The sequence below is a fragment of the Lynx canadensis genome, chromosome A2 (assembly GCF_007474595.2).
Source record: "Lynx canadensis isolate LIC74 chromosome A2, mLynCan4.pri.v2, whole genome shotgun sequence".
Taxonomy (NCBI): domain Eukaryota; kingdom Metazoa; phylum Chordata; class Mammalia; order Carnivora; family Felidae; genus Lynx; species Lynx canadensis.
Window position 1 is genome coordinate 48,856,661 of NC_044304.2, and position 14,103 is coordinate 48,870,763.

At 37.0% G+C, this 14,103-nt stretch overlaps 1 protein-coding gene across 1 annotated transcript in view; it reads left to right on the forward strand.

Moving 5' to 3' along the window:
• The window catches only part of GRM7 (glutamate metabotropic receptor 7), an 822,804-nt gene that overhangs the window by 439,765 nt on the left and 368,936 nt on the right, over positions 1–14,103 (forward strand). Inside the window, 1 exon segment of the mRNA XM_030307293.1 lies at positions 7,686–7,840. Coding sequence (XP_030163153.1) covers positions 7,686–7,840 — 155 coding nt within the window.

Genomic DNA, 14,103 nt, shown 5'->3' on the forward strand with positions numbered 1-14,103 from the left:
TGAACTTTATTGTCAAATTGGTTTCCGTACAACACCCAGTGCTCATCCCAACAGGTGCCCTCCTCAATGCATGGGGGCACTTGTACCCCAGTGTTTATAGCAGCCAATAATAGCCAAATAGCTTTCAACAATAGCCAAATTATGGAAAGAGCCTAAATGTCCATCAAATGATGAATGGATAAAGAAATTGTGGTTTATATACACAATGGAATACTATTTGGCAATGAGAAAGAATGAAATACGGCCTTTTGTAGCAACATGGATGGAATTGGAAAGTGTTACGCTAAGGAAATAAGTCACACAGAAAGACAGATACCACATGTTTTCACTCTTATGTGGATCTGGAATATGTTTCTAAGACACAAATGTGCCTTGATTTCTTCTCTGACCACTACCACCTTGGTCCAGAATATTTATTTATTTAGAATAAATAGTAATTACACTTGCTTAAAAATATTTTAAAAATCTAGGTTTATAAAAAAGTTCCATTCATCCTGCCGCCTCCCCCCAGCTAACAGGTTCTCTTTTTCAGCTGCAGTGGCTAGTGACCAGTTTCTTGTATACTCTTCTAGAGATAGTCTATATTTTTATATGATGGTGGCATACTATGTGTACATCTTGTTGTATTCCCTGCTAGCTTTTCCTCACTATTTTATCATGGATGTCTATGAATATAAGTACCTGTCTATCCAGTCTTTCTAATAGCTGTGCAGAATTTCATCTTGTACCCATACTATAATTTGTCTAAATGCTGCCTTATTGATTGACATTTGCAGACTTTTGTAATTATAAATAATGCTGCAATAAACTTCCTTTTCCACATCTGTGCATGCAAATATAAATATGCAAATACAGATTATTAATATATGCATTTTATGCAATAGATAGATATGTAATAATATAACACAAATATATAAATGCAGTTATATTATTTTATGTATTTATCTTATAAGTGATTTTTAATATTTTATTTATTTTTGAGAGACAGAGAGAGAGAGAGAGAGACAGAGTACAAGTGGGGAAGGGGCAGAGAGAAAGACACAGAATCCATGAAGCAGGCTCCAGGCTCTGAGCTGTCAGCACAGAGCCTGACGTGGGGCTTGAACACATGAACCATGAGATCATGACCTGAGCCGAAGTCGGATGCTTAACCGACTGAGCCACTCAGGCACCCCTATAAGTGTTTTCAACATAAATGCCTAGAAAAGAAGTTTCCAGGACAAAGATGTATTCCAATATGAATGTTGTTTTCCAAAGAGGTTGTGCTGGTGTATATCTCCACTGGTATGAAAGAACTGGATGGAATTATTTAGTCTCTGTCTTAGAATTCAAAATACACCATTTAATTTGAAGGTGAGTATCTTTCATTCAGAGTGAGGTTTAAGGGCTCAGCACATTACTGTATCCTGCTTGGATTACTGCACTGTCATCATTGTCAGCCTTCTGATTTTGTGCCTCTCCCCTCCACACACACCCTAAATGTTGTTTCTGAATCCATCTATCACTTTCCCAGTATTAAGCTCTGACCTAGGGTGGCAGGATTATTAAATGCCAAGCATAGTAAACCTGAAATTGAGATCCCTGAGGTATTTTGCAACTAATGAGCACTGTGTCACCTTGGGAAGTCTCCCCACTGTCACTCACCCCCATCCTGCTTCCCAATTTCTGAGGCCTCAGTTCTCCCATCAATAAAATGAAAATCCTTTTAAGCTCTTTTTCTGTTTATCCAGCCTCGTCCCACCTTTCTAGTCTTATTTCATTCCCTGCTCCTTCATGTTTTGTGTTTCCTCACTCCCTGGTCTTGGTGTGTTCCCTTCTACCTGCCTAGAATTTTTTTTTTTTTTCCTTCCTCAGTTTCTCATTCCAGTGCCATCTCTAGTGTGGCTTTCTGAGGGAAGATGTCTCTGAATGATGCACCTTTCACAAATTCTTCATAGTTTATGTCACTAATGTTATTTTGCATCACTTGATCATTTGTTTAGTGTCCATCTTCTCCACTAGTCTGTAAGCACTGTAGAGGCAGAGGTGATACCTCTTTGGACTTCCTTCTGTACTTCAGTCCCTCTCATGGTGTTTGGTAGGTAGTAAATGCTCAAGAAATGGTACCAAATAAATGAATGAGTGAACTCACTATGCTAATGCACACTATTAATTTAAAGATAAGCTTCTCTATGTGAACTTCACAATGCTTTAAAATGTGGTCCTAATTTAACATTTAGACCTCATCCCCACTCATCCACTTCTATACCCAAAATGCATGGCTCTGGTCCTCTAGCAGTTCTAATTGCTTCTCCCCATGGTGTTTTGTTTTTTTCCTTCCTTCCTTCCTTCCTTCCTTCCTTCCTTTCTTTTTTTGATGGTGTTTTTTGTTTCTCTCCTTCTCTACCTGTTGAAATTGTCCATTTTTAAAGTCTGTCTCAAATATGCCCTTCTCCACGAAACTATTTCTGGCCACCCCTTAAATGTATTACTTCTCTTCTTACAAAATTCTAATATGTTGCTCCTTGGCCATTTTCTTCTACACTTTGTGTGGTAGTTACTTGAAAGATTTTGTTTTCATAATATTACTCTTTTGTTTTGTTTTTGCTTATTTCTCTCATCTCTATTGATCTCCTTCTTAATTGTCTCATAAATATTTTTCATACATTATTTTACACATTTTCAAAGTATTGATAAGGTGTGGCTTTGTGTTTATTTCTAAATACATGGTATATGTCATGCAAAAATTACTGCAAATAGCTTTGGTGACTAATTCATCATAATACTCTTGACTTGTAGATAATGTGTGGTTTTATTTTTTTTTTTAATTTTTTTTCAAGGTTTTTTATTTATTTTTGGGACAGAGAGAGACAGAGCATGAACGGGGGAGGGGCAGAGAGAGAGGGAGACACAGAATCGGAAACAGTCTCCAGGCTCTGAGCCATCAGCCCAGAGCCCGACGCGGGGCTCGAAATCACGGACCGCGTGATCGTGACCTGGCTGAAGTCGGACGCTTAACCGACTGCGCCACCCAGGCGCCCCGATAATGTGTGGTTTTAATTTGGGTTGTAAAAATGCATACAATCCACTCAATAATTATGCTCGTTCTTTTTGTTATGGGGTTTGTGTGCTGAATATTATTGTATACTGTGATCCATAGCAGTGATAGCAGAAATAGTTCTTGAACGCAGTAATAAAATTTAAGTGCATTTATGTTTCTTCTAAAACATGATCTCAAATATAGTAATGTCTGAAGAGTACTGTTAACTCACAATATTATGTTATTTCTTTTTTCAGAAGATTTACACTGTAAATGGGAAATTTTGAGATTTCTTAGAACATTAACTTCAAATACTTTGTTAGAGAATAGCAGTGAGAAGATAGTAATATCTAGATTTTAAAGCTAAGACAAATGCTCAGTAAGTCAAGGCCACTGATAATTTGAATTTTAGACAATAGTGGATCCTTTTTCTGAAACACTTTTTTTTCTGATTATAAAAGTAATACATAACTATTGTACATCCAGTGAAAAACATGGTAAAGTTTTTTGTTGTTGTTGCTCTTTATTAAAAGGAATCTTTAAGTTTACTTTGCCCTGATTATCTAGAAAAGATTAAGGTTAGAGAAACTAATCACAAGCAATGATTTTAAATAATCTCTATAAAATGTGAAATCCCAATAATCAGAGATAGAATAAAATTCTGGTTTAATGTTTACATACAGATTTTCCCCAAAAGAATTTCTCACTTTTTATCTTCCACTGTTTGTAATTCACATTTCACTTAACCATAAGTATTTTTAAATAGTTTACTCTTAGTTATCTTAATAAATAAACTCACAGTTTTACATTTATATTAAAGTGAACATCCACTTTTTGCATTTTTTTTAGTTTTGTCTTTTCTTCCTTGTTTTACTTGGCTTCTGCCCACCTTTGCATTTGTACTGTCTTCAATCTCAGCAACACCTTCTCAGTGGACTGTTAGGTTAACAATATGTTTTTAGCAGTATCCTTATTTTTCTGTGCTCTCAGATGACCCTGTACTTCTAACTATGTATATATATGCATACACTGGCAAAGTTTAGCCAGCTTTTATTATATACGACTTGAATAACCTATTGCAGTTTTTATTCATTGATTTTTCTTTTTTAACAAGTGCTTGTGGAAAGCTAAGAATATTCACTTTTTTTTCTAATGAAGCATATTCTTAATTACTTTTTAGTCCATCCTTTGGATGCACTCTTGTTTGTTTAGACAGTCCCCTATTGCTCTACCTTTAGGTTGTCTGCAGTAATGAACATACATTTTTGACAGCGTTTTTGACATTTCCTTTGCATAGATTAGTAGAAATAGTATCTCTAGGTCAAGAGTACAAATTATTGATTGTGTTTATTTTTATTAAAACGAAAAACACCTATAAAAATTAAAATATAAGTGAAACACTTTGATACAAACAGCAGTGTCCAGACCCTTCAGACTCTCTGGTTAAGCTCTTTTTGAGCAGTTATTTTAATTCTTTCAGCTATTTCTTTCTGTCTTATCTGCATAATGTGCCAATAACACAATTTTGGAATTATTAAGTTTGAATATTATCTATTAATTCCTCTTATGTTAGGTAGAATTTGGCTCACTTGTACCCTCCGTAGTCTCTCAATGTTATCCTATAAGGTTTTCATTTAACAGAAACGAGTACGTGCTTTATTATGATTATATAAATATTATATACCACAGCATCAGATCTTTTTTCTATGATATGATTTTTTTGAGTAAAAGGTTTAGTTTTTCAAAGCATTCATATGATGATTTTTTACTTGCTTTTTCTTACTAATGTCCTACGTCTCACATCTGTTTCCATATATTCATGTGAAAGATAATCCATGAGTTCCATTTTTTTTTCCTGGACACTTACCTTCTCAAATATCCATCTTCCTGTTTTATTCTGGACCAATCTATATCATGGTAAGAAATTTTTCCCTGTCACTCATTTATGTTTATGGTTTCTTTCCTCATTTTGCTGTAGCATGCTCTTCAAAACTTTCTAGTAAAGGCTAAATTCAAGGAAAACATTTTGTGTTGCATGCCTAAAAAATGTTCTCATTCTCCATATTTACTTAGTAGTTGGAACGGTTAGGCATAGCTTCATGTTTGTTTGTTTGTTTAAGTGTTTATTTTTAAGAGCATGCAAGCTGGGGAGAGGCAGAGACAGGGGGACAGAGGATCTGAAGCAGGCTCTGAAGTAGGCTCAGAGCTGACAGTCTTGACAGCAGTAAGCTCGATGTGGGGCTCAAACTCATGAACCCCAAGATCATGATCTGAGCTAAAGTTGGAATCTCAACTGTCCGAGCCATCCAGGTGGCTTCAGACTTATTTTTAATTACATGATACCTGGCACATAAATGATTTTCAGCCAATAGCTATGGTGGCTAATGAGTTGTAGGACTTGTAACTTGCAGGGAGTTTGAGGTTCTAATTTTGGATGGAAAAGTCTGTAAGTTCTAGAGGACATATATGCTAATTCTGTTAGTACTGGGATTCTTTGTGTGTTAAATATTAGAATTCCAGATTATAAAATATTTTTTTTCTCAGAATTTGGAAGGCGTTGCTCCACTATCCATCATCTTTTGTTTGCTGGTTTTTGTTTGTTTGATTGTTTTTACTATTAAGGGGTTGGTGATATTCTGCTTCTTATTTTTCTTCCTGTGTCCTGATCTTCTTTTGGAAGCTTTTAGGATATTTTAATTTTTTTCCCCAGAAATCTTAAATTGTGTGACATGCTTGATTTTTCCCCATTATTTTGCTGAGTGAATCTTTTAAATTTGGAAATTCATATTATCAATTTTTTGGTCTCTTCTTCATTAAAAATATATTGTTACAAAATTCACTCTGTTGTCTCTGTTTATTTGTTTTGGAAGTTTTATTAGCTGAATATATGTGTCCCTAGATTCATTCTTTAAGACTCTTATATTTTCTGAAATGTGTTCTACCTTTTTGTTGTTGTTTTGCTTTCTGGATAATTTTCTTCACTCTTTTTTTTTCTCTCCTAACATATTTCATATTTTAATAACTAAGAGCTATTTCCCATTGTTTGATTCTATTTTCTATGTTATCTTGTTCTTGATTACAGAAGATATGATAATTCTTATTTAAATATATTTGTTTTTGTTCTTTTCTATATGTTTCTCTGCCCCACTATACATCAGTTTCCTTTTTGTGTTAACTTATTTGGTTTCTAGTTTACATTGGAGATTTTCTGCAATTACGGGTGATTTCTGGAAGTTCCCATTTGAGAGAAAGACCAAAGAGTTCTTGATACATGGACAGTGCATATCACCTAAAAGGGCTCTCAGTGGTCTGGTCAGACATCCAAGTTGCCATTCCATTAGAGGGTCTCTCTATGGCAGTATATAGAATTATTCTTCTAGGATGGTCCAGATTTTTTGAGAAAAGCTGTTTTCTCCCGGGGGAGACACTCTCTTAGTTTTCAGCATTCTGTAGGCAGAAGTGTAAATTTCCCAGAGAGTCTTACCATTTTAATACTTAGTGATAAATTTAACTTATAATTAACAGGCTTAATTCAACATTTCTCATTCACAACTTTCTGGTATTTGGATGTTTACAATATCAGAACCTATTCCTTACAGTTTTAATAGAAAATTACCATTCCATTTTCTGCCAAGAAGAAAAAGAATTTGGCCATGTACCTATGTGACAAAGTACCTCCAAGTCTTGAGAAACAAACAAATCATTTCTCTTGTGGTATGACCCACCAGAGGACTCTCAGTTGTAGCTTCCTCTGTTCTACAAATGCAATCACCTTATCCACCTCTTCTTTCTTCCAAAAATATATTATAATAACTGTACCATGATTGATTACTTTTCATTTTGTTTTATTTGCCTTGTTGCCCTTGTTATATATATATATATATATATATATATATATATATATATATATTTAAATGTTTATTTTTGAGAGAGATACAGAGACACAGCACAAGCAGGGGAGGGGCAGAGAGAGAGAGGGAGACACAGAATCCGAAACAGACTCAGTCTCTGAGCTTTCAGCACAGAGCCCGACACGGGGCTTGGACTTAGGAACGGCGAGACCATGACCTGAGCTGAGACACTTAACTGACTGAGCCACTCAAGTGCCCCATTTATATAGTATTTTTATTTATAAAACTGGGCTGTAAAATTTCAAGTATGGCATACTTGTTCACTTCAATGAATAATTTAAGACCCTTAATTTAGATTGACATGGTGTTTTCCAGAAATTATATAGACCACCAGCAGTGAATGCAAACTCTCATTTCTCCAGCCCCATGCCCAGATTCACAAAACAAAACAAATCTTTTGGTCAACATGAAAAGCAAGTGTGATATCTTACCCTATTTTACATTTCCCTCCTTTCTAACGTATATGAATATGTATCTCCAGCTTACGGGTTATTTATATTTCTCCTTTTGTCATTTGTCTTTTACTGTTTCTTGCCTATTTTCTTCAAGCTGTTATGATCATTTTTCTTAGTGGTTTATAAAATTTCTTTATATATGCAGGGATATAAACCCTTTGACATACTTCTTTTTTGCCATTGATTACTTACTTTTTGAGAACTGGTAGCTTGCTTTCCTTCTGCTTGATTCATAATTGATATATATACGTTCAGCAGCTGTTCCTTATCATTAATAAAACTTTTTCTGTTTTTTCACAGGCAGATCCTTGCAGCAGCCAAAAGAGCTGACCAAGTAGGCCATTTTCTTTGGGTGGGATCAGACAGCTGGGGTTCCAAAATAAACCCACTGCACCAGCATGAAGATATTGCAGAAGGAGCCATCACCATTCAGCCCAAGCGAGCAACAGTCGAAGGTATGGGTTTTAACCATTGTAAAATATGCTAAGAGACTGGTTTGTGCCACGCAGGATGGCTCAGTCAGGCGTCTCTTTGAGGATTTGGTATTTTTACATAATGTATGCAGTGTAATTTCAAACTTGTAGCCATGAAATGCACATTAGGCCATATATCTGCTCTGTTCTTTTCGTTGATAGTCCTCTTTTGAAGAGATCATGTGTTTTTATAATATCAAAATTCTCATTTTTTTTTATTGTGGCACCAGAGCTTTCTGAGAGATGAGCATCACCATTAATAAGTGAAATAATAACACAATCCAAGTGTACATAAGTGAACTGCATTTTTCTGAAAGAATATTTTCCCTTTGCAATGTATCCATTACTTCTACAGCAGAATAACTCTGGGGATTGTTTTCTTTGTTACTTCGTGGAGTGTCTTCCAGCCCCCAGGATCTCACTGCACACCACCTCTCTCAGGCACCAACATCACCTTGCCTTCATGGGTCTCTTTTGTTCTCACTCTCTTTCTCTTGCCTTCCTAAATCATTGCCTCTTTCTTTTCCTTTGCCTTCCTTGCTGCTACAAAGAGTCTTCAAGAGGAAGAAGGAGGAGAGGGTGTTTATTGGTATCCTTCTGATCTAACAGAAGTTGCTGATTACAATTTATGTTCTCCTTTAATTTGAAAAGAAAAGTTATTTTGAAAAGAAGATACTGTGAAGAAAAGGAACTCCTCCACTGGTATCCTGCTTTGTGTTTCTTTTCTGGTGGACCATGTCTCCAAAGATTCCCCAAAACATGCTTGCTTTGCACGTTAAAAAAGCCTCTATCCTCTCACTCAAAAAAGGATCAAATATTTGCATTTCTTTCTATTCTGTCTCCACTCCAGTATAATTAATTATTCTCCCCAGAAGCCTGCATGGTCTATGGAGACCTTTTTAAACAAGCCAGGTTGTGGTTCAGTCACTGTTGCCTTTCTGTGTTATCTGGGGGAGATAAAGATCCCATGAGTCACCCATGTGTTCATTGGGAGGCTTTGAATTCATTTCATTCCCCAGTACGTGTCCTGAGAAGATTGCTTATCTTACAACACAGACCAATGCATTTGCAGATGGGTTGCAAAAATAAAAGATAACATTTTAACTATCTCCACTCCTTTTTACTAAAAATTTTGAGTATCCACCATATGTCTTGCTCTGTTCTGAGAGTTGAAAAACAAGATGAGGACAAAATCCTTACTTTCAAGGCATACAGAGCTGAGAGAAGGTGTCAAAAATAGCCATTGACTGGGTAACATGAGAAACACTGTAAATGCAATATGGAATCGATACCACAGGGTACAAAGGAGATACTGTGGAAGTTTCTCTGAATGGTGGTGTTGCAGTTGGGGATACTCCTGAGAGGAGATAAAGTCATGACTTGAAATGTATCAGGCAGGTGAGGAGAAGAACACCATCCACCCCCAACCCAGGGACAGAAACAGAAGAGTGAAGGAGCAGGGCATGCTGGGATAACAGTAAATAATTCATTCTACAGCACAACCCTGAAATCCTGAAATCCTTATGGTTCTTTAAAAACGTTCCCACTTACAGGGCATTGGGACAACTCTTTTCTCTCCTAGAGTTCCAGTCACTGCACTATTGGCCTAATTCACTCCTAATTCTGTCCTTTAGGACTTTGCTCAGACATTAATTTTCCTTGGAAGCTACATGTGACCATTCCACCTCAGCCAGGTTTGGGTTAGACACCCTTTCTGTTGCTTCTGTGGCATCCTTCATGACCCCTACCATTGTAGCATCTCTTTACTTGTCTCTGTCTAGAACCATATCTGTTATGTATGCCCTGCATTGTGCCCCCAGCACCAGTACCCCTTGGCCTGCATATGGCAGATAAACAGATTTTTAAGTGTTTGGATGCTGAGATGGGTGGAGGAATCACAGACCACCTGACATCCTGCCATAAAATATGGCAGGGAAACGGGCCAGAGTTGGATTAAAAAGGGTCTTGAAATTATGCTAAGGAAAGTGTTCTTTATTCTGAAAGTCTGGGCAGTGTCTGGAAAGTAGAATGTGATCAAAGGTGGTTAGAATGTTCACTCAGGTGATGTTATGGAGAAGTGAAGTGTAAGAGTCAGGTGAGAATGAAAGCAAGCAAGGAATGAGTGAGGTCCTTTCTTCCTTGGCTGTAGATGCCGCATGACATGGATGCCTATACTCCATGGTTACTAGCTCCAGTTTCATGATATTTAGGGAAATTATTAAGTATCTTGAAGTTTTTATAAATTCTTGAAAAAAAATTTCCTGCTGTGTATTTAGGGATACACAAAGTTATCTTTTTTGGGTGGGGAGAGGGGTGATATGCAAAGCTCTTAAATCAAACACAAAACAACATCCTAGATCTGAAAAAAACATATCTATATCTACATTTGTATCTATATCAATGTCTATATCTATATCTATGTCATTTATATCTATATCTCTCTTTTGGGGAGGGGTTGTTCCAAACAATGAATTGAGAGAGAGATATTGTTAAAATTGGAACATGATAGGGCAGCAACTCTTTATACAAAACTCTCTGCTCCTAACCGGATAAAAATGAGGATTTCTCTCTCCCTCTCTCTCTCTCTCTCTCTCTCTCTTTGGCTGGTGTGTGTGGCTTATGTCTAGCCATATTGTCTATGTGCATTGCTACAAAGAACAGACTAGATTTGCTCACTTAGGAGATGAGACATCAAGATTGTTGTTGTGCATTTATAGTGACACACTCCTAAAGAAGTGCAAAAAGAAATGCATTTGCTTGCACTAAGGTTTGTAAAGCAAGCTATGAAATATCCCAAATGAAACTAATAAAATGGAGAATATTCTGTATCAGCAAATAAGTTTTCCTCTCCTGTCTAATGTTTCTTTTTTCTTTTTGATAAATATCCCATATTGATTTCTACTGTCGTGGAACATCCTCCAAATATTTATAATACTCCTATATCCCTGTATGTTTGTGTTTTGTAATGTTGTATGTACAAATGCAAACAGGAAAAAGGCAATCAATAATCAACATGTTTCTTTTCTTTAGATTTATATTTTGAACATGTTCAGCAAAGATCTGAATTTTTGGCTGGTCTTTTCTCTATCTGCATGAATAATTAACAATAAATTGCTTTAGGAAAAATTGCTAGCAAGCACATGGCCTCTGTGAGAGTAGTGCTCATCTTCTTTTATCTTCTATCTGTATTTATTCTCCATTTATAGAAGAAAGGGCTTCTGTGTTTGCTAGCCAAGTGTGTTGTTCTTCCCCCTTTCAATTTGATGTTGATAGGAATTGTGCCCGGGAAAGGTCGGCCATGGCCCTGATCGCTGCCCAACACTCACAGGATATCTGGAGAACGTCTCCACAACTTGGCAGCTCTCCTCCAGCTCCTGAGCCAAAACACTTCTGTAATTTTCAGTGTCTCTGAATTGTCTGATAAGCCAAGGGATCTCTGGCATTTTCCTCTTTTCTGTTGCCCCATTAACTGGGATTTTCTGTCATCCTTTCCAGCCCCCAACAAGTCCTCAGAGCAAAAAATGTCCATGTTGCTTTCAACTCTTTGCCCTACAAAGTGCTCTGCTTCTCTGAGAATAGGCTGTCCAAGGCAGCCTCTAATTATAGTCAACAGGGATTGTGGACCAGTATCTTTTCATCTCTGCTATAATCATTAACATTAGGGAGCTAGTGTAATGAAGGGTGGATTTTCAAAGCTAACTATAATGGCTCTGACTATTGGTGATGTTTTCAAATGTGTCTGTGGAACAGCTTGGTTCCTGAATTAAATCTGCAATCTATGTAGGAGAGACAAAAAAAATGCTCTGGACCTGGCATAAAAAGTTGGTTATTTCATGCTTTTTTAATTCAAGACTGAAATGAATTCTTTATTTTTCCTAAAACTGGAGATCAAAGCTATGAAGAGCTAAACTAAAATATTTCTGGCTCCAATTTAGATGTGTCCTACTTTAGCCTTCCTTGATTACCTAGAATGTTCCACACATATCACAAGGTTTTGTAGGTGAATGGCAGAAAATGACAAGAAAGAAAACATTGCCTTAAACCACAGTGCTATTTCTGAGCAATGCATATGCCTTTTATTTATTTTTTATTTTTTTTAATGTTTTTTATTTATTTTTGGGACAGGGAGAGACAGAGCATGAACGGGGGAGGGGCAGAGAGAGAGGGAGACACAGAATTGGAAACAGGCTCCAGGCTCCGAGCCATCAGCCCAGAGCCTGACGCGGGGCTCGAACTCACGGACCGCAAGATCGTGACCTGGCTGAAGTCGGACGCTTAACCGACTGCGCCACCCAGGCGCCCCTGCATATGCCTTTTAGAGCTATAACTGGTTTAATAAGAGAGCAATGAGAGTTTTGCGTGTTCAGTGTCATGACAATTGGTTTATTGAATCTTTTATAAATACTGGTAAACTCTAGCAGGGTATCAGGCACCAACCTAAACAGTGAGATATAGCAAGTGACAGTCTAGACCAGGTCCTTGCTCTCATTAGTTGCCTACTTAATTTAGAAGTGACAGGTGATTTAAAAAAAAGTATAAAAAAGAAAATATCATATTAGAATAATTTTACATTTTCCCCCTAAAAACCAGCTTGCAAATTATGGAGATACGAAGGAGGAAGAGAGACCAGGACACAATACAGGTCCAAACAAAGATTGGGAGAATGTGGGTGCAGGTCAGTGGCTCAAGCCTCTGTAGTCTACTCTAGATTCCTGGCTCATATCCATAACAGATTCTTTCAGTGCTTAAAATCTACCAAATTTTCCCATTTCTCTATTTCTTACTTCTCTGGAAAATAACTTTTTCTTCGGTGCAAACAAAGATTGGGAGAATGTGGGTGCAGGTCAGTGGCTCAAGCCTCTGTAGCCTACTCTAGATTCCTGGCTCATATCCATAACAGATTCTTTCAGTGCTTAAAATCCACCAAAGTTTCCCATTTCCCTATTTCTTACTTCTCTGGAAAATAACTTTTTCTTCAAGACAGATCAAATCATTAGTATTTTCAAAAGACTTCCTGCTTTTCTCAGAGTTAGTCTACCCTGCAAAAGCAAACTCATTGCTCCCAAGTCTAAAATGTGCTGCATGCCCCTTTCCTGAAACCACCAAACATACCAGGCTCACCTGTGGCACTTACAACTAGAATCTGAACCTTAAGGGCAATGCCTACCGCTCATGGCTTCCTTGAGATTATCCATCTTGCACCTCTTGCATTCTTTGTATGTCTTGCCTTTTTTTCAAGTTTGGAGAGACTATCTGGGCAGCACTGGCCCTGTGGCTTAATTAGGTGACTTGCTGGAATGTTCCAAATACACAAGGAAAGACTCAGCTCTGACTCCTCAGAAAGTAGGAAGGCACAGGTAAGGCTGTTTGTCTTAGACACTTCGTGGGCACTTCCTTTCTGAACTGTACTGTTTCTACTCATAGAACAGACAGAGAGAGACGGTGAGCAGATCACAGGTGTGACAAGAATAGGTATGTGAAGAAAAACACCATCTCATTTTTTATCTTGTGTTGTTTAAATTAGACATTGTTGGCCTTGAGCAAGTGGTCAGAAATGTAAACAGAGAAATCTCAATTGAAAGTAACTAAGGAGAGCTGAGAACAATTCACTTTATGTGTATAAAGTCCCAGGTTTGAGGCCATGCCTTTTCCTGTCTCATAGGATACACAATTTCTTTTTTCTTTACTTTTTTTTTTTTTTTAGGAAGATTTTTCTTTTTTTCTTTTTTTCTTATTTATTGAAATTTTTAGTTAACATACAGCCCAATATTGGCTTCAGAAGGAGAATTGAGTGATTCATCACTTACATACAACACCCACTGCTCATCACAACAATGCCCTTCTTAACATCCATCACCCATTTAGCCCATCTCCCACCCACTTCACTCCATCAACCCTCTATTTGTTCTCTACTGTTAAGAGTCTCTTGTTGTTTGTTTCCCTCCCTTCTGTTCCCCCCTTCCCATATATTCATCTGTTTTGTTTCTTAAATCATACATATGAGTGAATTAATATAGTATTTGTCTTTCTCTGATTGACTTATCTCACTTAGCACAATACATTGTAGCTGCATCCACATCATAGCAAATGGCAAGATTTTATTCTTTTTTGATGGCTGAGTAATATTCCTGTGTGTGTGTGTGTGTGTGTGTGTGTGTGTCAAACTACCAAAACTGAAACAGAAAGAGAAAATTTGAACAGATTCATAATCAGCAAAGAAATTGAATCAGTAATCAGAAATCTCC